Source organism: Amia ocellicauda, chromosome 12 (assembly GCF_036373705.1).
Source record: "Amia ocellicauda isolate fAmiCal2 chromosome 12, fAmiCal2.hap1, whole genome shotgun sequence".
NCBI classification, from domain to species: domain Eukaryota; kingdom Metazoa; phylum Chordata; class Actinopteri; order Amiiformes; family Amiidae; genus Amia; species Amia ocellicauda.
The window spans coordinates 90,075-115,946 of NC_089861.1; the positions used below are offsets into that span (position 1 = coordinate 90,075).

At 47.0% G+C, this 25,872-nt stretch overlaps 1 protein-coding gene across 5 annotated transcripts in view; it reads left to right on the plus strand.

The window, feature by feature from the left end:
• The first annotated feature begins 693 nt into the window (after positions 1–693).
• LOC136764158 (tripartite motif-containing protein 2) overlaps positions 694–25,872 on the plus strand; it is a 33,653-nt gene continuing 8,474 nt past the window's right edge. For 2 of the 5 annotated variants that reach the window (XM_066717968.1, XM_066717972.1), the window contains exons 1-4: positions 8,979–9,135; positions 22,252–22,430; positions 23,758–23,995; positions 24,685–24,836. In XM_066717968.1, the coding sequence (XP_066574065.1) occupies positions 22,297–22,430; positions 23,758–23,995; positions 24,685–24,836 (524 nt within the window). In that variant the 5' untranslated portion in view covers positions 8,979–9,135; positions 22,252–22,296. Of the gene's footprint in view, positions 825–8,978; positions 9,136–14,556; positions 15,529–19,712; positions 20,258–22,251; positions 22,431–23,757; positions 23,996–24,684; positions 24,837–25,872 lie in introns of those variants that run through there. The other 3 variants (XM_066717969.1, XM_066717971.1, XM_066717970.1) reach the window with 3 other exon arrangements.

Sequence of the window (25,872 nt, forward strand, 5' to 3'; positions counted from 1 at the left end):
CACAGACACATCTGATACCCTTCACAAGGCATGGCTCTCACTCGTCTCCCGCCCAACTCCCCAGATTGTGCCTGAGCGAAGCTTCAGGATTGTTAATGGATGCAAGTAGGACAGGCCAACAGAGAGCTGAAATATAGGTCACAGTTATGGAGACAAACAAACTAAGATTCCTTTCTGAATATTTGTATTATAAAGAAGTCATACAGGGATATATTCATTTTTCTGTTATGTTGAGTGTGCTTGGAGTCAAAAATAAAACGTGTAACTTTTGTATAATGATGTTTAGCTCTAGGAACTATAAGGAAAAGCTTAGATGTTATTTCATATATTTAATCATAAATGTCTTATTTCAGAACATTAAAAAGCATTGTAGCGCTGTGAGAGTGATTAGGTGAACAGCCTTGCACAAAGGGAAAGAAGACTCATTTATAGTCTTTTACTTCAATAAAATACCCAACGTATTCGCTCTGCCTTCCTACTCTATGCTAAGTGTATTAAGGGTCTTAAATAAGTATAGCTGTGTATGTAAACACACATACTGGCAAGCTAAGAACTGCTTCCAGTAACTCTAGTATTGATCCCATTTTAAAAAGGTGGCGCACCATGCTTGTCCAGTCAGTCTCTTCCCTCCTGTCCTCAGATCCCTGATGGGCAATTAAAGCTGCCAGCTGCAGCCCCTGCGCACTGGATTAGGTGGGCAGAGAGTCTCCACTCCAGCTCAGCGCATGTATGCGGGGAGGCTCGCCGGATTTCTCTGCTTTTTCACTTGCCATTAGCACTTGCTTCTGAAGATTGAATGCATTTGGTAAATGCGGTTTCACAACGTGAGTATACTGAGATTCGCGTTGAATTCCGAGTGACTATCAAACCGGTATCTGTCGGGGTATTTCACGCACCTGCATGTGTGCGTGTGGGTCGGCCTGCCCGGCGCTGCTGATCCGCCGGTGAGCGGCTCTCTGTGCGGGACGCGGCGGCAGCGCCGGCTGCTGTTCTGCACTCGAACTCAAATCTGTTCTTGCGTTTTTAAAGATGTCTGTATGTTTTAGTACTGAGGCTTTGCCAGTGCAGTTGAATTTTATTCACCGCAGTGTCGGCTAATGTTGATTAATACGAATTGCACGATTGTAATGTAATCGATATTAAAAAGGACACCGATCATTATTTCCATTAAAAAATCAAGTGAATAGCGTAGATCTTAGTGCTGTCGAAACAATGTTATACTATAATCGTATTATATTGTTGTTGGAAGATTGTTATGATAATGTTAGGTTACAGGAAGTGTAGAGATTTATGCACACAGTCTGCACTTATTCAGTGTATTTATCAGTTCATACTACAAGCACATTTTGCTTCATACTTGTAGAGGTTGCTGGTTTTGGTTAAAGATCAGTGGGTTGTCATTTTACATATTTGAAATCGCATTGGAAAATTGTAAGGTTTACGATTCACAAATCACTGATCAATTTACGGATTTACCACGATAAGCGTATGAATAAGATTACGATTATGATAATGATTTGATTTTAATTTCGAAATAGGCTCGTTAATTGTGTTGTAATAGTCGCTCTCACTGAATAGTAGCTGCGATGCTCTAGGTGGGAGAACTGAGCTCGATCATTTCAATCTCCATGGGATTAATATACCATTTAAACCATATCGTCATTCGTATGAACAAGACTTTACATGATTTATGTTTTGTTAATAAACTGCTATTTCAGTTGTTGCGGTTGGAGTAAAATTACATTAAACTACGAGTTAATGTGTCTATATTCTTTCTGTAGACGTCTGGGTTGTTTAACACTCTTGCAGCCATGTTCATAAGAATTGCTCCATCACCTCGCCACAGTATTCAGTCATTTATGTATTTTATCTTTTTCTAACGCAAGTTAATTCTGGTTTGAATTTAGCAGGTTAATTTTTAGAAATCTATGTTTAATTAATAGTGTTGTAGACAATAAGTCATATCTTTATACACACGCACATATGTTATAATGTTCAATACAGAAATAATCACCGCTGTGCTAAGGGGAGGTTCTTTGCTAAATTGTCCTTCTCATACAGATGAAGTGCCCACGCCTTTAATAAGGCCCAGACCCTTTATACCGATACAGAGGTGCTGAGCAGACCTCCAGCTGCGCCAGCTGTGTGACTCATCTTCTCTGCTGATGACTCACTACTGCTCTGCTGACACCAGGCCAGCCGACTCCTGATCAGAGACCTGGCGTCGCGGCCAGCCGCACTGGCAAACAGGGGGCTGTGATGGGCTGTGGACTGTTCTGTCCTGAGCTGCACGCTGTCACTGCTGTTTAAGAGTGACTGCTGTCAGCAAAGGGATGTGCAGGCGAATATTCTGCAGTAACTCAGCCATGTTGCTCCATTTCTCAAGCAGACCAGTGGGGGCGGCCTGGAGGTATAGCGTTATAAGGACCAGCTGTCACAGGAGCACCCAGAGTGTCATCCTGGAGGCGCTGGTCCTGCAGCTCTTTGTAGTCCAGTGGGGGACGACCCTCTTCCTGGAGAGGTCTGGTCTTGCAGCTCCTGACTGGATGAGAACCCTCCCAAATTGTCCTCTGGAAAATGGAAGGATGTTAACAGATGCTTCCGGCTGGGATGTGGGGAGTGTTGTCTTGTATGTTGTACACATAAGCACACGGATGAAGACGGTTAAGGCTCTCCTGTGACTGTCCGCCCCTCCCCCCATCACCCGTGTGATTCATGTTGTAAGTGCAGCAGCTTCTATTACTGTGACCTTGGCTTTTAAGTACCGCCATTACTGCGCTGTTACAGAGAGACAGGATTCGCAGGGAGAAAGGTAGGTGTGACTCGTCCTTATATCGTCCTAGCCCGTGTCGGTGCTTTAATGGAGGAGTGTGGAGATAGGACTGGTGTGACAGGCATGCGTCTCTGATCTGTCTGCATGTCTCCAGTAATGATGAGTGAAGCACGTTACTAACTTCACCTCCAGCGCTGATGTTCTTCTCTGCTGTTGCTCAGCAAATTAATTTCTTTATGTTGCTTTTATTTTAAGAGCAGAAGTAGTGCTCCTGTTCAGGGGCATCAATTGGAGGGGTACATGAGAGGCAGTCATACTGAAGGGGAACATCAATAAACCTCCTTTAAGAAGAATCCATTTTACTTGTCTTGTTTTGTGAAACTGCATGCAATGGTGCTTTAGTGTCTGTGATGTAATCGTGTAGCCATGCTTCTGTGATCATTGTGGGGCAGATGCACAAGAAAACATTTGTGTTGCTGTGAATGGAACTTAAATGAAACAGTTCTTTTTTTAAGGGCAAAATGTGTGAAGACACAGGCTCTGCATTGTCTGTAACTTAATACAAATTTTAAAGTCACAAAACAGTGAGCAATTGTTTTGTGCTAAAAATAAGGCAAGAGATGAACAGTGCACTTATTGATTAGCAATGTAATAATGGTGACATTATTGATCTGGACTGGTTGGCACAGTTCCCCGAGCTGAATGAATGAGTTAGTGCGATGTTCCTGCTTCCGCTGTGGTCTTTGGCATCAATAGTTATAGTATTGCATGACAGGAGATGCTGACTTGACAGTTAACATGCTAAAGATAATTAATGGGATTAGAGAGCCATCCCAGTTACTCAGTACAGATTTCTACAGCTGCCACTGGAAACTATACTATATACTGACTCAATTAGCATGTGTTTAAGGTGTGCAGCGACTGCCGGATTAGGGAGATCTATAAATCCTGCAGGGCTGTAGCGAGAGGATCGGCCCATCCTCCCTGTAAGAGCAGAGCCCAGACAGCCCATCACTAAAATCAAAACCCATATCTTTATTTGTAATAGATCATTGACAGAGTCCTTTGGGCAGAGCTTACTAAGGCATAAAATCAAGAACATCAAGATGTATATGTATGACTGTGAAATATCCACTAAGCATGTCTTTGACTCCACTCACATGTCCTGCTGAAAGCTCTGCTGATGGTTCTCTGCTTCCCAGCCTGTTGTGCTTGATGTCATGCATGACTTCCTCTCGCTGAAGAATAATAACCCTGGGCTGTCGTAGAGCATTAACTTAAATTGCCGGTGTTATATTTTTACAAACAGCCTTCCTGCTTCAGAGAGGTTTACAGGAAAGATTTAAAAGCACTGTTTCAGTGAGAGTGATGCTCTTCCTGGTCGTACCAGCAGAGGATATTAAGATCTCATAAATTACGGCCTGAGATAAAACTGCCAGCAGGAGAGATTACTGGGTTCACTCAGTTACTAAATGACTGTGTGTTTTTTGAAGCCCTGTACTTTTATGCTGTCTATCTATTATTTCAGTAACCTGATGGGATATCACTACAGTGACCTTACAGGGAGGAGGAAAAATCCTACGCACAGTGTGTGTGTGTGTGTGTATTTATATAATATATATGCATATGTATCTTAAAGTGAAAACGTTTGTTTTGTTCAGAGTGATCTGAGTGGGAGATTCAGGTAACTTTATTTGTGTCGAGACGTACAGGAGATGTTACATTGGAAGAGAGACCTGCTGCCTCATTGCAATGTGGAAAACAGATCAGACTGGGGGCTACGGCCTTTCCCCCACGAGCTACGGCTGCTCGAACAGCGCCCTGGTATGTTTCCATGACATCCAGCACAGTGTGACTGCTCGGGGTTTAGACTGAGACTGAGGATAATGGTCTCTGGGGAAGCCGTGTTCTCCAGGGAACCAGGCGGGGGAGGGGTAGCGATGATGTGAAACGCAGGGAGCATGTTTCTCTCTGTGAGCAGACTGCGCTGCCGAGGGTTGTATTGTTGAGGTGCAGCAGCCGTGTTTACTGAGCGTGATCAGCAGCCAGATCCTCAATTGTAAAGTCACTGGTGTCCAGTATTGACCTCCGCTGCACTGATCTCTCCCCTGTATGAAGTGCTGGGACCCTGGCTGAGCCACGTCGGGATCAAGGGCGGCTCTGTGCAGCTGCGGTCAATACTGGACACTAGCGACTGGCTCGGTGCAACTGAGGTCAATGCTGGCTCTGTGCAGCTGCCGTGCCGTACTGTCAGACGGAGCTGGCAGCCTGATTGTACTGCAACCGGCAGAACTGTAGCTGCAGGACAGTCACCCCAGTGAGACTCGGCCCTGGCTTTGCTGGTGGGGGGGGGACGCTGAGGCAAAGCCTGGCCAGGCTGGGAGCTGGGGGTGGAGGGCTCAAAGCAGAGGGGAAGATGGAAAACTGCTGTGCACTAGTTTCTGCTGCGATATGTGATGCTTAAGAACTAGCCAGCGCTGTCTCTAATGGGTTTCGTGTTTTGTTTGCTATGCACTCAGAACACATTTTACACTGACTGTGGAAAGAGCCCGATTTGAATCTGTTATTGTTTATTATCAAGGCCCGTTCCATTTGTGCTTCGATCAGACATTTATAATATGCAGACTGTGGGAAATCCAACATGACAGCCCTGCACAACTCTCACGGATGTTTCCAGGCGGCTGTAACTGGGAATACATGGTTAAAGGGTCTACTGAAATGTGAAACTCGAGTGACCGTGAGCAGCTTCCACCCAACGATCTCAGGGAATCCCTTTGAGCATAAAACCACTCTCCTGGGGATACTCACAAAGGGTGTGGCTTTCATCTGTAATGGCCTTTTCTCACTAGGTTTTCTAAAATATTATCTTGGACTTTGCCTTTTTAAATGACTGTACCTCACATGTAAGCACGGTCTCACTGATCAGCTTTATATTCAGCCTGTTGTCTAATAGCAGGAGCCCGAGTGCACACCCTTGTCTTCACAGAGACGCCAGCCCAAGGAAACCTCTGTCAGAGCCTTAATCACTGTGGTGCTAGAAGTGGTGCTAGAAGTGATTGATATTAAAAAGAATACACTTGTGTGTGTGTTGATTGAATGTGTTGTAAACAGCCTGTGCTTTGAGAGTCATAGCTCTTTCATGTATGTGCTTTAGGGAGGAATTTGACTGAAGCTTTGCCATCTTCTTGCTGCATGGTCTCTGAACTGTCTGGCTCTGTTCTAGTTGAACTCGTTAATGAGGCTGATCTAAGCAGGGCTCTCTCTCTGTGTTCGGGCTCTTGGTTCTCTGTGCGTCTGTCCACTGTGTCAGCAGCTGTGCGGTGTGGTATTGTCATGGGGAATGCTAATTAGCACCTTAAACTGAGCATGAGGTCTCCCCTCTGTGTTGAATCAGTAATCCAGTTAATAGAGCGATTGTTGTCAGCAACTGGTTTGATTGCTTTTATTGCTTTTCATTATTTTTTAATTGTAGTGCATTTGGAATAGTGGACGAATCACAACACGCAACAGAACACGTGCTCATTCCAGTCTCTGAAGTATGCGCTTTCTTGGGATTATGCCTCTGTTGTCTGTGTTGTTTACCTACACGCATGTTGATGTATTTTGGTTAGATCTCTGCCTAGACTAGTGCAGTGCTAACGAAGCACAGATCACTAGAGAAGGTCTCGCAGCCCTGGATAAAGAAATAAATAATACACAGAAACATCCAGAGCAGAGTTTCTCAGTGTCAGGCAGCCAGAGGACACTGAGGATCTGTTCTTTCAAACGGACAAAGCATGCACTTGTCCTGACGGAGACTTACCAGTGAGTGTCCCGGCTCTGTCGGAGTCAGAGGGTCCTTGTGTGCGGTGGCCTGGACCGGCTGCGCTGTGTGTCTGGCCCGGCACATGGTCACGGGAGGATGGGGCTCGTGGTGCCAAGCGCTCTGTACTGAACTCTGTCTGGGGTGCGGGGAGGGACCGTACTGCTCCCTCCAACCCCTGACCCCCTCTCACACCGACCAGAGCCCCGAGGCTGCGTATATCAGACAGTGTGACTGCGATACTGTGGACGGATATTTTAAACAAGGGACGGACAGGAGGTGTGTCCCGCAGTGTCTTATCTGTTACTAGTGTAAAGTCGTAGATTTGTAAGAAGCTGTCAGTACAGTGAAATGAGTGGAATGGAGAGTTCCCCCCCTTGTCACTCCTGTTTGTTTTGGGAGATGGTCAGGCCGTGTCAGGGGTCCGCAGTGTGGCTCTGCAGTGGCTTGTTTTGGTTGAAGCCCCTGAGGGCTGTGATGTTGAAATACATTTTTAAGATATCAACTAGATATCAATCAATCCAAAGCTGCTGACCCCAGTGCAGTGTGATCTTGTTCCCGTTCACAGGGCCCTGAAGACACAGGAGTGGACTTCAGCACTCGCTGTGTTCGGCCATGACCATGTAAATGCTGCTGTTGTTTTTGGTGGTTTGTTTGTCTTTCTCTTTCCTGGTAGGGGAGGATTCCTTTTCATGTTTTTACTTTTACAAAAGTCCTGCACACAAGCGTCTTCTTCTTTCATCCCAGACTGCCCAACTCCAACAGCTTTTCAATCTGTTGATTCAAAATAAATGTGATCAAGAACTTGCGTGTTCAAGGAAGGACATGCAGTAAATATGATGCAATTAATAACTACAATTGCTTCCCTAGATATTGGTTGTGGTTTCCTCAGTGATAGTGTCGTACAGAAAGACCCACAGAGCTCCCGTTTTTCTGCTCTGCTTCCTTGATGATAATTGCAATCACTCTGACAGCTCAGTGACTCAGCACCTGTCGGGGGCCGCCAACCAGTCCTGCCGCGGCTGTGCCGTGAGATTGAGCTGCGGCAGCTTCATTTCACTGAGGCTGGGAGCTGGAGGAAATGTGTTCATCTAACAAGTTTTTGTGCAGTTTCTTTCTGCAGCACAAAAGAATAATCCTGTAACCATACCTGGTGTTTATTCTGGTTGAGCTCTTTCTGAATTATTTTTATATGGTTCCTAATCAGAGATGTCCCTGAGATATTTATCAATATGTAAACAGTTGGGCAGGAGAAATGAAAGTGAAACTTCATCTGAATGTTACACAGACAGGAACAATATATGACATTAAATCAACTGAAGCTGCTACGGTTAGCATCTGTGCTAAAGCTGCACGGTCTGTATCAGCAGATAGCCGCGCTGTATTGAAAGGTACGGCACACAGAGACTAGTCAGTGCGTTAAGAATGGTCCCTTTTTCATAACGGCCATGAATCTGTTCAGTACTTTACTTCACTTGCAAATCATTTGATCGTGGTTCACTTGCAAACAAACTAGTTTTTTTCCAGTTGAGGTTTCACACCAGGAAAATGTAACCAAACTTTAATTTCTTTGAAAGTGAATTCAGGTTAGTTTGTTGTGCACTTGCAGCTTCAGCAACATCGCCCGCATGCGTACTGAGTTCCCTTCCAGCAGCGTGAGGCCTCCCTCCTCTAGAGCTCTCGGGCCATGAGGTTTGATCCGCATGCTGGTGCGATTCGTCACGACCAGAGGTTTCGCATACAGCTCCAGCGAACCGAACCACACTTCAATCCGCATCAGACTGCTGGTGTGAGTAGCCCCTTAGTTTCAAGTATTACTCTGCAGTACAAATTCCCCTTCTCATAAATATTTATCTTAGGCGTCCGTATTTCTGATCTATAGCATTATTTCAATTAATAGTGGATTACATTTGTAAAAACATTGGACATAAAGTCGCCCCATGTCCTCATGCGCTGGTCAATTACAGATGTCTGAGCTACAGTATTCATTCTAAATAACCATGTGGGAGCGTGAGGGGTCCTTCAGGATCAGGATATTTGACATTATCTGTCTGGGAATTAGTGTGTTTATACACATTTAAGCTTCTGTGCTGCTTTCTTCTGATATTCAAATTTCTATGAATATGAAGTGCTATAGAACCACGTATCTGGGGTATAATGACATAAGCTTTTTGTGAGAATCCAGTCCTTATCTGAGGAGCTCGTACAGTTAATGTTTCATGGTAGTGCTAAACAAGACTCTGCCCTCCCTCCCTCTCCCTCTCTCTCTCTCCCTCCTCCTTATCTGGGGGTGTTGTGCACCGAGAGCAGGGAGAGTGGAGCAGCCCTCAAAACCCACGGAGCTCTGTGATTGGACGCTCGCCTCCCTTGACAGCAGGGCCCCTCCCCCCCGGCTGGTGCAGCCGACTGTCTGTTGTGTTTCTGTAACGCGACACTCGGCCGTGGCGATGGGACGGTCTGCCTGACTGGACTGAGCTGCTGTTTCTGGGACGGTCTGCCTGACTGGACTGAGCTGCTGTTTCTACTCACTGTCTCAATCTGGAGGAGCCATGGGATTCAGGTAAGATCTATCTGCTTCAGAAACAGGATGGCAGGATAGCCATCTGTCTCGCGTTGCCCTCCTCAGAGCCCGGGATCTGGAGTGGACAGGTCCTCCCATGTCCCTGTGTGCTGGTTCAGCCCAGTGGGTTTGATTGCTGTGGTCTTACACGGTTACCATGTGTGCCGTATCGCAGGTGTGAGGTACAGCATGTGAGGAGGAAGTGCGCCTCGCTGAGTGTGAAGACTCACAGGTGTTGCTCTCGAGCAGAGAGCTGTTGAATCGCAGGGCTTGGCATCGCTGCCTGTCTGCCTCATTTCCATGGGTCACGCTTTCACCAGCAGAGCTGATAAGCAGCCGGGATTGCATGCTCTGAGCAAACATGCTCGAGATATAAAGGAAGCTCTGACCCAAATTAATGTCCTGCTTATAAATGTATGTGTTCTAGCTCGGGGGTGGGGGGGTCTGTTCTTTCTGCAGAACTGCTTAATCTGTTCAAGAATACCGCGTTATTTCCATCAGTGTCACATGACGAGAGAGCATCTAAATGGAGTGTCTCTGATCAATAAAAGCCTGTCTTTTCTTCACTTATAAAATGGTGAGCATCCTTAATTAATCAGAACAAAGATCTGAGTGTCATCTCAGATCGCCCATGGTGAACCCTTAAAAGCTCTCCTGAAAGGGTCTGTGTGTGTCTTTGTACTCCTGACTAGAGCACTATTGATCCTTCTGAAATCCTGAGCTCTCATGTAATCACACACATTTATAAGCAGGACATATAAGAGGCAGTAACATGGGGTGGGTGAAGAGCAGGAGATTCATGTTCAGTGCGTCTCAGAATATTTTATGCAAATAATAAATTAGAGGCTTGGGGGTCCAGCGGATGCAGAAGTCGTCTTTTTGCATCTTTGCTCATATTTGCATACATGTGTTTATCAGGCCTCGTCTGTTGTCACTGATAATCACACGATACTGCCCGGGGTTTCTCTTCTCTGTAGAAATGATTGATTATCTTATGAACCAAAACGTCAGTCTTCAGTCTTGTTCTTAGTATAGTGGTTTCTGTTTTGTGAAGTCTGTGGGTAATGTGCTGTATATTAAATATGTTAATTTGTTTAGTTCTGGTCCTGAGTATTTCTTTCTGCTTCAGTTTTGATCCAAGAAAGCGTCGTCACTCGGCCAGTTCCTGTGGGGAGAGCAGAATAACAATTCTCGTTATTTAAAGGGGAAAACACATTGCACAACTCATTGTTTGCCATGTCAGTAACTTGAATTTGGCTTTAATCAGAAAATAAAGGGGGCTGGAATACATGTTGGAAAACAACTGCGTTTCCCTGGAGAAGTGAGAGTGAAATGCAAGCTCTCAGAAGAGCTGCCCATCGCTAGCGCACGCGTGGGATCCTGTTCCCCTGGCTCAGCTCGTACAGAGCAGGACTTTCCATTTCTTTTGTGTCTCTGAAGCCAATAGCCTTAATTACGAAGCTTAATCTGCTAATGGCAGGTGTCCTTTGTGCCCCGTCTTTCCCATGTCCCTGCCCAGCGCTCCTGTCTGTCTCTGCTGCCCTTCGTCTCGGCAGCGGGTCTGTCTGGAGCAGCACTTTACTGTAGAAACAGAAATAGGGTAGATGTGCTGAAGAATAAAGTGACTGTTTTCCAGTGTGTTCCTGGCAGAGACCCAAAGGGGTGAGAAGGTCAAGATGCTTTCTGTGGCAGTGACATCAGAGCAGATGTTTGTTTTCTTTCACTCTGCAGAGTCTTCTGTAGGTTATAATTATCATCATTGTGATGATTGTCATTATGTGTTGATGTTGGTAGTGCTGTTTGACACATCTGTAGACCTCTGGATTGATCAGTATATGTTGTTTGTGAAGTCCCAGGTAGTATAGCTTTGGTTCCCTGTATATTTTAGATTTATTTTAGATCTTCACAACTGTGTGTATCAGAATGACAGATATTTGCTTTATTGTTACAAACTATAATTAAATGCACAAAATGTGCTGGAAACCATTAAACCATTTCAAGTACTTTGTGTAAGAAAGTGATTGAATAAGGGGGTCTGTCACGGAGCTTGTGTAGCTTAAATGTACATGGTTTCACAGCATTGCACTGTTTTGTTTCTGCAGTTTTGTGTGTCCAGTGTCTCACAGTACCCTTTCAAGAGCCTTTGAGAAGCTTTTGGACCTGCAGTAGCTGCTCTGTGTAATACTGCTCTCATAAATATAGTGTATCTGCTCTGTGTAGCGTTGCTCTCATTTATGCACACTATCTGCACTTTGTACACTGATCTCAGACTAGAGGCCATTGTCGGGTCTGCATTGCCCTCATTTAGGTATTTTATTTTAACAGACTCTGTCGTTAAAGTACTATAAACCTGGAATTCAAGTAGCTGGTGATTCCAGCATTATAGTGCCTTTAACGACAGAGTCTGTTACAGTATAATTTTCATTTGTATTTGTGCACCATTAATCGGTAACCTGTTAAGAGATGGGTTAAGTTAAGGGCTTAAATGTATTAAACAAAAGCCCAGTTGATCTTCTCAGTTTTGGTGTCAAATAATTAGAGGCTCTCTGTGGTTGTTGTTTTTATTATTTATTTCTTGCAGATGCCCTTATCCAGGTTCGTGTGCCGAGTCGGTGATAAGTGCTGCGAGAGGAACCTTGTGACAAACTGTGAGGTCAGGTGGCAGTTTGGGAAATACGTGTGCGTTTATAGACTCAGCGTTGACGTTGGTCTTGAACCTTTAACAGCGGTGATGGCAGGCAGCTGGTGAGAACCTGAATATCACAGGCTGGGTTAAACATTAAAACGGTTTATGGAGCAGGGGGTGCAGTCAGGTGTCGCTGCAGGCCGGGGGGAGGGATGGCTACAGAGGCTCTGGGAAATAGGGATCGGGGTCTGGGATCCCCGACAGCGCAGGCAGCTCTGTCTGTGTGAAAGAGAAGGAGATGCACAGTGATGGATTCATAGGAGAATAGAGAAGTCACTCTCATAATCCATCACATCAGTGGAGAGAGAGGCTGCAATGAAGCCAGGGCAGCTGTCAGAATAATCCAGGTTCAAAATGACAATGAGATACTAATTCCCAAAGCAGCTTCACACAATCAGACAGCCATGGTATCAGGATTTATTTATTTATTACTTTGAAGAGGCACTGCTGTGTGGATGTAATCTGTGTGGCAGTGAAATCTGTCATCTTGTTGCTGAGGTGTGCACAGAGAGCCGGGGACATTGTCTGCCACAGGACACTGATCAGTACCGGTCCCTCGGTGTCAAAGTGTTCCTCTTATACAGATACTGTTTATTTGGTTTAGTATTTTACATAAATAAAAACAATTAAATTTTTTTAATACTTATGATTAAAATCTTTAAAATCAATCCTTAAAATCACTTAAAAAATTTTAAAATCTGTGATTTTAACAAGAACAAAACAATTAACTTTAAAATAAACGTGCCCAAAACAACAAAACAAATGTGATAAAAGCACAAACTGCTCACCAACAAAAAGGTCAAATACATTGAAAATAACTGAAAATGCATTGAACAAAATAAAAAAACAATTAAAAAAGTAAAAATAAAAAACAAACAAAAAAAGTCCAATGCATTTTAAATTAAACCCAAAAAGGTCAATGTATTTGACAAAAGAATATAACAAAACTTAAACCAAAAAACCCTAAACAATGTGGTTTAAAAGCAACTAAATCTTTAAAAACAATTAAGATTCATTTTTAAAATCTTTTTTAAAAACAATCATCCATAAAATCTTTAAAAGATCTTGGACTCGGGCTCCAGCAGGGGGAACTAACCGTCCCCGGAGGTGGGTCCCATCATGGGATCCTGAGCTCCCCCAGATCTTCCTGTTATACAGATCAGATGCATTGATTGATTGACAGTTCGGATATTTGTGCTTTTCTGTGTAGGATGTTCAGCGCAGGCTCCAGGACCGTACCTTTTACTTTCAGTTCTCTGAATCGTGGTGGTTGTACACCTGCAGCTCTGATCGCAGCTTACTTGTTGATTAAAGTCTAAGAGGCGCACATGTGAGCAGCTGTGTTTTTGTTGTCATTCTTAATTTGGACATGAAAATTTCTGCTTATCTTGTATACTTGTATACTTGTATAGTGAAATGCAAATGTGACACTTTGAATCCCATAATAAACGACCCGCTGCTGGGTTGTCAGAGGAGCAGGACGTGTGAAATCAGCTCCCGGCCCCAAGGCTGTGGGGGGGGGAGGCTGAGTGTGGGGGGCTCCCTGTCCCCCGGCTGCCCTGAGACACCACTGATCCCATTACCAGGGCGCAGGGGCAGACCAGCAGGGCAGCTGCCCCAGTCCACTCCTCTCTGCTGGCCTGTCGGTCCCTCTGGACTGTGTCTGGGAGATGAGCAGAGCAACCACAGGCTGGGGCAGGAAATGAATCCCACACAGCGAGGAAACAGGGGATTGACTCTCTCACTGACAGGCCAAGTGAGGGGCTACAAGATCTGGGCCTGCAGCAGCTGGTTCAGACCCGCTCTGCTCTCCACTCCACTTAATGACAGGCTGAGGAGCTTGTTGAGAAATGTGCAACGTAAAGGAAGTTTGGCCCTTCAGGCATCCTGTAGTTTGTGGCGATAAGCTTTTCTTTTTTATTCACAGTCTCCTGAGTTGCTATTTTAAGGCCCTGACATCTTCTGCAGCACTATTTCAGTATTTCAGCTGACAGTTTTCCATTATAATGGAAATCGCTTACTCACCCCCCTACCCCACTCTGTGCTTCTGCTGAGAGAAACAAAACCAGAGACACTAATCATCCCTCCTGAGAGAGACGGGAACCCATCAGTCTGGTCCCTGTTCATCTGAATTGCTTTCCAACATTAAAGAGCCGAGCTTCACTAACCTGGAGAATGAATCTGGAATCTGAACCTCCCGTTTCTAAGATCTCCAGCTAAGATCCGTCCGTTCAAATCTTCACAATTGGAGACGGATCTGTTGCTCTCGAGTCGCCCCCCTTGTGAAGCCGTGCTGGCCCTGTTGCTCCGTCACTCTTCCGTCAGTGTGACATGGGTAACGATGCTACCTGTGAGCTGGACGTGCGCTGGGCCCTGCTGGTGTCCTCTCTCAATCCTTGACAACTAGGTTATTTTTAGCCTATAATTGTAACCGGTGTTAATTGATGTCAATAACACCTCAAATTAACATGAATTGTGTTTTAAATTACAATCAGTGTGCAGAGCTAGCCTCGGTTTGTGACAAAATGTAATTTCAGTCCCTTGCGGTGTTGTTTTTTCTGGCTCTAAGCTGTGCTTTGTGAGATCATTTCAAAGCACTCAAAGCAAGCCTGAATATGCTGATCTTTTCTGTGTCAAGCAGTCAATGATGTTTGGAAATCCTAAACCCTATTAAATGTCCTGTCAGGAATATATTATACAGATGCTTTCTCTCATCATTGTTGTTCTCTCTGCAGACCAGTGTAACTTACAGGGGCCACATCGGTTCCAGATATCGGAGGAGTGTCCCTCTCCACTGTCTACAGCAGCCCTGACAACCCACTTGGCTTTGGAGAAATAAATTATTGAAGCCTGTCATTTATTGATTTTTAATTGTTTTCTTCAATTGAAATATATTGGCAAGCAGCCTACCAGTTCACCAACCAGTACTTTCCCCCAAGTGCCCCCGGTCTGCCCCCCGGTCTGCCCCTCGGTCTGCCCTCAGGTTCTAGCAGCACTGTGCCCAGCCTTCTACAAATAATCTGATGGATAGGTCCAATGTGATGTTCAGGTGCTGGTTATTGAGGCCTAGAGACCCCTGCACTGTGACCCGGGGGGCTTGGAGAGCAGGTAACACCCCTGCGCTCTGTCCAGGGTGCGTTGGTGCTGCGCAGAGTGGCAGCTGACGGCAGCGTGGGAGGAGACGCGTTCACGGAGAGGTGCCAGGAGCTGTCTGGGCAGCAGGCCAGCCAGGCTGAAGTGTGTGCAGGATTTCACAGAAACTGGGTGGTGAGTGGAATTGACTGTAACCCCTCCACTCTCCCGGCTCGTTGACTGCAGAGGGTATGTTTGAAATGTGCAGCCACACAAATACAGCGCTGGGGCCGACACAGTGACGTGTGCAGTCGGCTGGAGCCAGTGATTGGCCTCTGTCTGCTGAACGAGGGTGCTGCCCTGTGTCACGGCCTCACAGGCCAGCTGTCTTTGTGTTTTGTTTGTTTTTAACGGGTGCTGTCCGCAGCAGCCAGTCCAGACCCTGCTGTGACAGGACAGATCCTACAGCCTCTGTAGTTTTCCACACTCTGACTGTGCTAAAAAAACAGCTGACTTCATTTCTCTGGAAGCTGCGGTAGGATGGAAATGTAACCAACGCAGGCTTCTGACGTCCTGAAACTGTGGATTCTGGACAGGAACCGAGCTTTCGGCACTTCTAAAACGTACTGCACTTGGTAAGAAACCTTGTTGATTGTGTTGCTGTGTTGTCCTGGCAAAACATGTCAGATATTGGCTTCAAGGTTCAAGGTTCTGCCTGTCTGAATGCCATCCTTTTTAGAAAGATCCTCTGAAAAGAAAGCTATTGTGTAGTTGTGTAGTACTGAGAAACAGTCTGTCTGCTATAGTTTACTGATCCGATTTCAGATTCTGACAAGCGGGGCTTCGACATTTGATTCTCTTTTCTTTAATTTACACCTCGGTATATTTTCAAATATTTAGAATTGATTTGAACAATCCAGCAGGTCTAGTGTGTGAGAACCTGTAAACCGCACTCTGTTGTCAGAGCTGTGCCGAAGTCACAGTGGACTCACGCTGTGACTCTGTTTACTCTGAGCACCTGAGAGGAGACGCAGTGCACAGTCCGTCGCTGTGGACACGCACGTCTGTACACGCATGAGTACCTTGCTTTCTCTCAGTATGATAATTAATAGTTCTACTTCTAGTAGTAATTAAAAACAAAAACACATAGAAATATCTAGTAAGTGTAGAGACTTATTGACTTTATCAACTGTACAGTGAGTCGACCCCCATCCACACAAAACACAAACACACACACACACACACACACACATATTATCTGCATTCTAGAGCTACTGTGGGTGATGAGGGGAGAGCATTGCACACAACTGGCATGGGGTTTTTGGTCAATCAGTTCAGGAGACACAGGTCAAAGCAAAGAGACGCTCATTATTCGATGAGCCCAAAGGGAGTGTCCCGCCAGCTCAGAAATTGCCAGGCTGAACTCAGATACTTGGTTCAGTCAAGATGTTCGTACAGTCTTGGTCCAGCTGACACCGTTAGTGATTTCATCATGTTGAGAAACACCTGTAGCTGTAACATCCTCAGATTCAGATCCAGTCTGAGCTGGTTCCCTATTCCCCTCTTTTTAGCAGTGTCTTTGTTTTAGTTTTCTTTGAAAGTCGACCTTGAGTGGAAACCTCCCTATATGTTTCATCAATTAACGCAAGAGAGAAAGACCTCAGTGCAGAGAATAAACTGATATATTTTCCTCATTAGTGCTGAAACTTATTTCTGCTGTTTAATCTCATATACAGTTTTTCTTTATCTTCTACCTCACACAGCAGGGTGTCAGTTTAACACTTAATAAACATGCTGTTAAGCAGCAGAGCTAATCTTGTGTACAAGAACATGTTCAGTAATTGATCTAAAGCATTCAGAAAAGTGTGTATATTTTCCACCATTAACCACAATCAAATTAATGAAATAAGATTTTAAATTTCACTCTGCAACTGAAACTAGTTTGGCCTGTGGGTCTGTGGATCTGCACAGAGCCCTGAGGGTGAGACAGGGATGATCTATTACCACCATTACACATTAAAGCTCCAGGAAGATTAACTCGGCAGTCCTCCGGCAATAAACAAACTTCTGGGGCAACGGCAGGAACGACTGATCGTAATCCGCAGCGTATGAAATACAGGAGGCCTGTTTCCCAGAAGGGAAAGTGAATTTAAATGGACATTTTAAGTAATGTCCCCCTTAAATATTCACCAGTAATGTAAGCAGTACTTCTGTACTGTAGTGGGAGAGTGGGGAAGGAGGGGTATATATCACCATCTGTACAGGGAGCCTGGTTTCACTCCATGGCGCTTTTCACTGTTTATGCTGCTAAACCAAAGACAGTGAGGTGTTCCCAGAACAATTGGACTGTTTGTCCCGAATTAACACAGAGTCTCACTCTTCAGTTCTTTAAAAGACCTGCTCATGTTATAGTGTTAGACAACATCTGGCGTGTGATTTTACAATCCCTGCTGCTCGAGGTTGCCGAGGCTGAGGAGACCTCCATCCCAGCCAGCACTGCTTCATGGCTTTGGAGGTGGCTGTGGGTGCTTTTCTCGTTTTACCTAAATCAATAGTGTTTAAAATTATAGTGTCTTCAATTTCCCATTAATACTATGGATGAACTTTACTCCACATTCACTCAAGAGCAATCGGACATGGAGCCGTAATGGCCCATGTAATGGGTATAGTGATGGCCCGGGTATTGGGTATAGTAGATGGCCCATGTCCTGGGTTTACTGACGCCCGTGTCATGGGTACACATAGTGTATTTTGAACTAGTCACAAGGCAGTGTGTTGCTGTTTGTGCCCTGATACGAATCCCACTTGGCACATCTGACAGCACCTTGCCTTTATGTTTGTTATCTGACCTTGGCCTGCGATCCTGTGGGGAAGACTGGCGCAGAGCAGGTAACACCTGGACCACATCTGGCCAGCCTCCCAGTGACCTGTAACAACAGTTCCTAAGTTCATGTTGAAGCAGGTGCAGTGAGTGCCACACCACACCACGTCATGCCATCTCACAGACCCACGCAGCCTGGCTGAGAGCAAAGGGAGGATTTTCAAAGCATCTGACTCCACCGTTAAAAATAACTGCTGGTCGGACTTATTCCCAGTTCCCAGCAAATGTCCTAGTTATGAGCAGGTGATGGAGCCCTGATTGGTCCTTCTAGTTCTATTTTATGCTTTTGTCCTAAATATTCCGGTCTGTGACCCTCAATGTTGCACTATTTGCAGCAGAGTGAGGACCAGACCGCAGACACGGTTGTGCAAAACCATGCTTTCACACAGTGCCATCGCATATATTCAGATTGCTACTGTTGTTTTGCTTTTAAGAAATGGTAAACACTATTAAATGAATATAGTGTATATATTCCTGTGTATGTGTGTCACAGAAGTGCTCGGTCACTCATCTTGATCAGCTCGTATACCAGCTGACTGCATGTCATGTGTAATCGGGTCACACCATGTGCCCTCAACCAGCAGCGCGCACTGTGGCGACTCCACACATGGGCTGATTGGTCCTGACAGGCCGTTATGCAAGAGAAAGCAATGTTGTGATGACCTGGCAGAAGAGAGTGCTACGCTGTCTGTTTCAGGACACATGCTTTCACACAGTCATGCAAAGTCACAGAAAAGTGAACAGAGTGTTCTTTGTGGACTCACGTTAGTTGCTTTACTGTATAAGAAATTGATTTAACTCAAACCCTTTAATATTTTTTTTCTGATTTGAAATGTAGTGCCTGTCTCTGCCCCTGTGATGGGTGTCTGTCTCTGCCCCTGCCCCTGTGCTGGGTGCCTGTGCCTGTCTCTGCCCCTGCCCCTGTGCTGGGTGCCTGTCTCTGTCTCTGCCCCTGTGCTGGGTGCCTGTCTCTGTCTCTGCCCCTGTGCTGGGTGCCTGTGCCTGTCTCTGCCCCTGTGCTAGGTGCCTGTCTCTGTCTCTGTCTCTGTCTCTGTCTCTGCCCCTGTGCTAGGTGCCTGTCTCTGTCTCTGCCCCTGTGCTGGGTGCCTGTGCCTGTCTCTGCCCCTGTGCTAGGTGCCTGTCTCTGTCTCTGTCTCTGTCTCTGTCTCTGCCCCTGTGCTGGGTGCCTGTCTCTGCCCCTGCCCCTGTGCTGGGTGCCTGTCTCTGTCTCTGCCCCTGTGCTGGGTGCCTGTCTCTGTCTCTGCCCCTGTGCTGGGTGCCTGTGCCTGTCTCTGCCCCTGTGCTAGGTGCCTGTCTCTGTCTCTGTCTCTGTCTCTGTCTCTGCCCCTGTGCTGGGTGCCTGTCTCTGTCTCTGCCCCTGTGCTGGGTGCCTGTCTCTGTCTCTGCCCCTGTGCTGGGTGCCTGTCTCTGTCTCTGCCCCTGTGCTGGGTACTTGTCTCTGCCCCTGTGCTGGGTGCCTGTCTCTGCCCCTGCCCCTGCCCCTGTGCTGGGTGCCTGTCTCTGCCCCTGTGCTGGGTGCCTGTCTCTGTCTCTGCCCCTGTGCTGGGTACTTGTCTCTGCCCCTTTGCTGGGTGCCTGTCTCTGCCCCTGCCCCTGTGCTGGGTGCCTGTCTCTGTCTCTGCCCCTGTGCTGGGTGCCTGTCTCTGTCTCTGCCCCTGTGCTGGGTACCTGTCTCTGCCCCTGTGCTGGGTGCCTGTCTCTGCCCCTGCCCCTGCCCCTGTGCTGGGTGCCTGTCTCTGTCTCTGCCCCTGTGCTGGGTGCCTGTCTCTGTCTCTGTGCTGGGTGCCTGTCTCTGTCTCTGCCCCTGTGCTGGGTGCCTGTCTCTGTCTCTGCCCCTGTGCTGGGTGCCTGTCTCTGTCTCTGTCTCTGTCTCTGTCTCTGTCTCTGCCCCTGCCCCTGTGCTGGGTGCCTGTCTCTGTCTCTGTCTCTGTCTCTGCCCCTGTGCTGGGTGCCTGTCTCTCCCCTGTGCTGGGTGCCTGTCTCTGTCTCTGTGGCCGCAGCCTGCGTCTGACGCTGTGTCTGTAATCCTGTTATCCGACGCTCTCTGAGCCGCTGACCCCGGGCGGCTGCTATCAGCTGATTTGCTGATCTATGATGAAGCAGCAAATCTCAATGCTGCATCCCTATCCCAGGATTCCTTGCAGGGTTTGCTGCAGTGTGCCAGTACAGGCAGAGAGAGAGAGAGAAGCAGAGAGAGCGAGAACGAGAGCGAGCGAGAGAGAGCGAGAGAGAGCGAGAGAGAGCACTTAAAAAAGATTGATTGGCTTAAAATCCTGACGTGTGGGGGGGGGTCTCCTGCTTGCCATTAACCCAGCATCCCTTTTTTTTCTGGTGCTTTCTCACTCGTGTTATTTTTAGCTGTGCTGGGTGCTGCTCCTCTGAGAGCCTGGCTGTATCCGGAGCGCCGCTTCATGACTGCCTGCGCGGACATGAGCCTCCCTTCTGACGATGGCTTGGCTATGGTAGGGTGGGGAGATGCATGACGCTGCCTTTTTTCTCTCCTTTCCTCTCTGTGAGCTGCTTCTCTGCCGTTGGGTTCGTGCTGTTGTGCTGAGAGCAGCGCAGTGGATTTGGCATCCTTTTCCACTGTAAACCTCTTACTGGTGTCTGTGACAGTTCGTTGTGCTCGTGTTCGGCGGCAGAGCGCGTCTGTCCATGGCACTGTGTGTTGAGAGATGCTCCCCTTCATGCAGTCAGTGCACGCTGCCGGCGTGTTGTCTTGTTCAGTTTGAGTTACTGAAACCGGGCCTCTGTTGATTGATCTTGTTTTACTATGAATTTTAAAGTCTTTTTATTTATTTTGTACCCTCTGTCCATATTAACATAATCCTATTTTAAATGAGTGTGAGATTTAAACCCGAGTTCTCTCTGACATAGGAACTTTTGTCTTTAGCCTAATTGTCCATAAAATAAGAGTGTAGTTTCATTGCATTTTAATTCAATTGATGCTTTGATTGTCAGTCATGAGGCTAAATCCCTGGTAATCCTGATCTGCTCGACTGTGTGTTTTAAACAGTCAGTTTTACTACGAACACCAGACTCTCACTGTTTGAAGATCCTGCATTTTAATGCATTTCTTTCATTTTGTGCAAACCGACAACATGAGTGTTGTCTCTCTCCTGTGCTGGATGGACCAGCTAGTTTTCCATTTGAACCTTTCTGTGAACTATAACCCGATGACCAGAGAGGCTGGGGAAGAGGGAAGATAAATGTTTCTGCCAGGACTCTCCTGTCCTCCCTTCCCCTCCCCTCCCCCGTCGCTCTCCTCTCGCAGTGTGAGATCACGGGGTTGTGTGTCCTCTGTTCAGCCGGCTGTGGACCCAGTGAGGGCTGCTGGGCCTTCAGTGACTCGGGACATGAAAAGGCATGAAGTCACAGCTGGGCTTCAGATGAAATTGGGTCTGGATTGGTGTTTGAATCTCACTTCACCGCAGTGGATTTCAACTCAACCATTTCTCTAAACCCGCAGTGTACCTCCAATCTGACCGCAAACCCGTTGTGCGCCTCTAATCTGATGCCACACCCGTTGTGTGCCACTAATCTGACGCCACACCCGTTGTGCGCCTCTAATCTGATGCCACACATGTTGTGTACCCCTGATCTGACTCCACATACCACTAATCTTTGATTGTCCCTTTGCATCAGACAGGCTGTGAAGCGAGAGGATGGGCCACTCATTGTTGGGAACATAAACAACTCCTTCATTTTAAAGAAGCCTTTCTTTGCTCCTAATTCTTATCATCTAACTCTTTATCGGACTCTTTAAAAAATGTTTCACACACAGTGATTAAATATGTGAGCATCTGTCCCTGTGTTCCCTGAGATGCTGATGAGCTTGACTTGTGGAGAGGCTAGGCTGCCCCTGTCCTCTGGCATCAGGGGGCATGTGATCAGAGGGCACCTTGTCTGCGCCCCCTCTGTACTCGCTATGGCACCCTGCTCTGTTCTGTTTATACAGTATATTTTAGGTAGAAAAGCTGTGGTTTTAGAGGTGAATGTGTCTCATCGGTCTCTTCAGTTGTAAGTGTGCTGTTGTGTTTGAGGGACAGGACTCTGAAGGGAGGTCAGTGTCTTGTCAGCCCCTGTGTGGCTCTGTCCAAACCTCTGTGCATGCGGTCCACAGCCCGAGGCTGGAGATGGAAGTTGCTCAGGTTTATATGTGGAAATAGTCGTAATCCTGGGCAGTAATATCTTTATAAAGACATTTTGGTGTCGAGTGGCTGGTATGTGAGCTGAAAGAACGTTGCTATTAAAAAAGGAGGGAAATGTATATAATTCTGTGTCTGACTCAGAGGAGCAGCTCTTCTCCTTTCTGCTCTTTACAAAGTGCCCAGAAATGACCAGCCGTGCCAGAGCAGAGAGGAGGACAGGGCGGGGCATCATGGGGAGTGAATGTCTGTGTCCATGTGAGGGGCGCACACCTTCCATGCCTCTCTGACCCTGTTCCCCCCTGCAGGGCGCAGGGTGAGAGGAGGCGGGACCCCGGTGTCACAGCTCTAGGATGGCCAGTGACGGCTCCAGCATCCCCAGCCCCGTGGTGCGTCAGATCGACAAGCAGTTCCTGATCTGCAGCATCTGCCTGGACCGCTACGACAGCCCCAAAGTGCTGCCCTGCCTGCACACCTTCTGTGAGAGGTAGGAGCACCACCGCCCCCCACCCCACTGCGATATTGGACAGGAAGAGCCGGTCAAAGAGCAACAGATGTCTGGTCTCTGATCAGTGATTAGATATCTGAACGGTTTGCAGAGTCATGATGTATCATTTCATAATTTTCGCAGTTGAACTACATGTTTTATTTTCACTGATCAAATCCCACAATGGGTTAAGTTGTTCACAACCTTTACTTAATTATCTTAACTTTCATTTCACAACAGTCGTTCTTTCTTGCTCTTGTGAGTTAAGAAATGAAAAACATTTAAAAATATAACATTGAACGTAATTTATTAGTAATTGGTTTGACACTGTTCGAAAGAGAGGGCAGGAATTCCAGGATTCTCTCTGAGTGGAAAGGCAATGTATATACACACAATGCATGTTCACAGAAAACAGTGTTTTGACCGCAGTAAAGCAGAGTAAATGTGTGTGAGGGTTGCTTTTGTTGTTCAAATTAAAGAGGGAGTTTTGGCAAAAGAAGCCAGTTGTGAAGCCGCACTCCAGCAAGCAAAGCCTCTGAAACGAAACAAATGAAAAGAGATTGGAAAATACCGAGCGAACGAGCAGTGACGCAAGAGAGGGGCTTCTTTCACCGCCGTGCAATCAAGGAGCTGCCGAGTGGAGAATGAGAGGAAGCTGCGACACAAGATGGCAGCTGGTTCAGCTCTGGGCTGAAGCAGCTTCACAGGGAGACGATGAATCGAGGTCTCTGTTCCTCGGGGCTGGGCCTCCGTCTCCGCATCCTTTCTTTTCAACTGGGTTGTAACGTTTCAGGACCCGGAGGAAATCGCTGTGCCTACAATCCTCTTTATGGACACAGGATTATGGATTAAAGTGATGATGCAGTAGATCTTTTTAAAGGGATATTGAAGGAATACAATTATTATAGTTTTTTTTTTTAAAGCACAAAACATTGTATTAGTATTAACGGCTCCAGCTTTAAACATTTAATAATGCTATTGTTTTCTTTATTTCTTATTTTCTTGCTTTATCTCGAGTTTCACACTAAAAAACACTTGATATAGCTCCCAGCTCTGGCTGAAATAGAAACTGCATTTTCAGCCATCAAAACAAGCGCACACAGCTTTCTTTGTGTTGCTGCTCAGTTCCTGGCAGTCAGATATCTTTCCAGAAGCTCAGTTACATGGTGCTGGGAAGAGCCGGGCCCTTTGTGCCGTTTGCCCCTCTGACCGCCAGCAGCTTGTGCCATGATCGAACGGGGACCCTCGAGTGTCTGACCAGTCTGTACGCAGGACTCGCGCCTGGCCTGCTCTCTGTGACGCAGCGCTGTGTTTCTCTCCACTGCAGCTGCCTACAGAACTACATCCCGGCCCACAGCCTGACTCTGTCGTGCCCGGTGTGCCGGCAGACCTCCATCCTGCCAGAGAAGGGCGTGTCGGCGCTGCAGAGCAACTTTTTCATCACCAACCTGATGGAGGTGCTGCAGAGATCCCCCGAGAGCAGCGCCGAGGACCCGGCGGCCCTGGAGAGCGCTGCCGCCGTGGCATCAGGAAAACCGCTGTCCTGCCCCAACCACGGAGGAAACGTGAGTCCCTCTCTCCCCTTGCTGACGCACACCTGCCCAGTCCTCTTCCTTCTCCCTTATTCTTAACCGCCCCCGCCCAACAATAATCAGGAAACCGCAGTCCTCCCCGGCCACAGAGGAAGCACGAGTGCCCCTCTCTCCTCTCGATCCCTGCCTCCCTCCCTTCTCTTTCCTCGCTCTCTCCAGCTGTGCTCAGCATCCTCCCTGCCCCCCCTGCTGCCCCCCCACCAGCACAGAACTGCATGCTCGTCTCCATAGCAACAGGTCTATTTCTGCAGCCTGGTGGGATTGGCTTCATAATTCTCACTTTGCGTTGGGGGTTCGTCAGACCTGGCCTGGATCTAATCCTCAGCCTCCCCGTCCAGAGTCTCACGGGGCTGCAGCGACGGTGAGGGCAGGGAGGCTGAAGGGTAACTGGGCAGGTTCTGCTTGGGCACGAAACTCCCTGGAATAAATCTTCAGTCCATTGTAGGATCAGGACGCAGAGCCTGTGCAGTGTAGACATGTCTGGATGTCACTGTCCACGTGTGTCTGTGTGTGGCTGACTGCAATGTGTGTGCCTGCGTGTTTGGGCGTGTGTCTGCATGTCTGTCTGCGCATGTCTGCCTCTGATGTATCTGGATTTGTGCGTCTGCATATGTGGATGTCTGTCTGCATGTGTCTGCCTCTGACGCATCTGTGCCACCCAGGTGATGGAGTTCTACTGCCCGTCCTGTGAGACGGCGATGTGTGGCGAGTGCACCGCTGGGGAACACGCCGAGCACCCCACGGTGCCGCTGGGGGACGTGGTGGAGACGCACAAGGCCTCACTGCAGGACCAGCTGGACGCGGTCAAGAACAGGTGGGACTGTGGAGTTTCCTCTGACATTTCTAGATCTCTCTCACACAGGCAGGACCAGCATTTCATACAGACTAGCTCAGATAATCACGATTCAAGGACATTCCTTATCGCTGCAGAAAACAAAGGAAGCTTACAGGGCCTGTTGTACTGGCACTGGCAATTAGGCTGATATATTTCTGCTACACTGTCTACATTGACAACAAACATCTGAGGCCGATTAACTTTGTTCCAACATTGGTGAAGCCTTGGCCAGTGTGGCAGCGGTGAAGGATCGGTATTCAGCAAAGACAAAAAGTCTCGACTGCGCAGGTGGTGCGGTGTAATTTGTGTCGTAGTCCTGCACAGACGCAGGGTGATCAGCTCCTTTTCAAGCTCCCTTTTCATCAGAGCCAAAATACGCTAGTTTAATGGAAAAACAAGTATTAACTTCTGTCTCGTATAACTGCAATCTCGTATATCAGTAGCTCAAATATCAAGGGATTACTGTAGTAAGATCATTTCAAGCCTGTTGCACCAGCAGTTCTACTTTCGAAATCTTAGTGAATTAATATAAAGTATTAAGACAGAGAAATGTTCTTCATGCTCACGAGTCTGAAGCGGATCCAAGGGATGAACAGGAAAAAGAGGCTGTTCCACAAGAGGGTTTTTATACATGGAGAGGTGGGCTGATTGAGTGACGTGCAGTGGCCAATAGGAAGCTTTGTTATACAAGACGCGTTCACCAAGGTCCCGTGGTGACAACATAGGCCCCTCCTCCGTTGGGGCGATTCTCAACGTCTCTCTGCTGTACTCTTCACTCATGAAGAGAGTAACACTGCGTTTTCATGCCTAGTTTGCTTGCACTTAATTTGAATTGCAGTTGCCAGTTTGGTTTGATTCACACCAGACATTAAATCTAAATTGAATGTCTTTTAAAGTGAGTTGATATTAATGTGTGAAGTCCACCTGCAGCGTCATGCGGACCACAGTTCTACTGGCTTCACACGGCACTTTTCCAAACGCATTTGGTTCTCTTGCTTGAGCAGAAGTAGTTTGT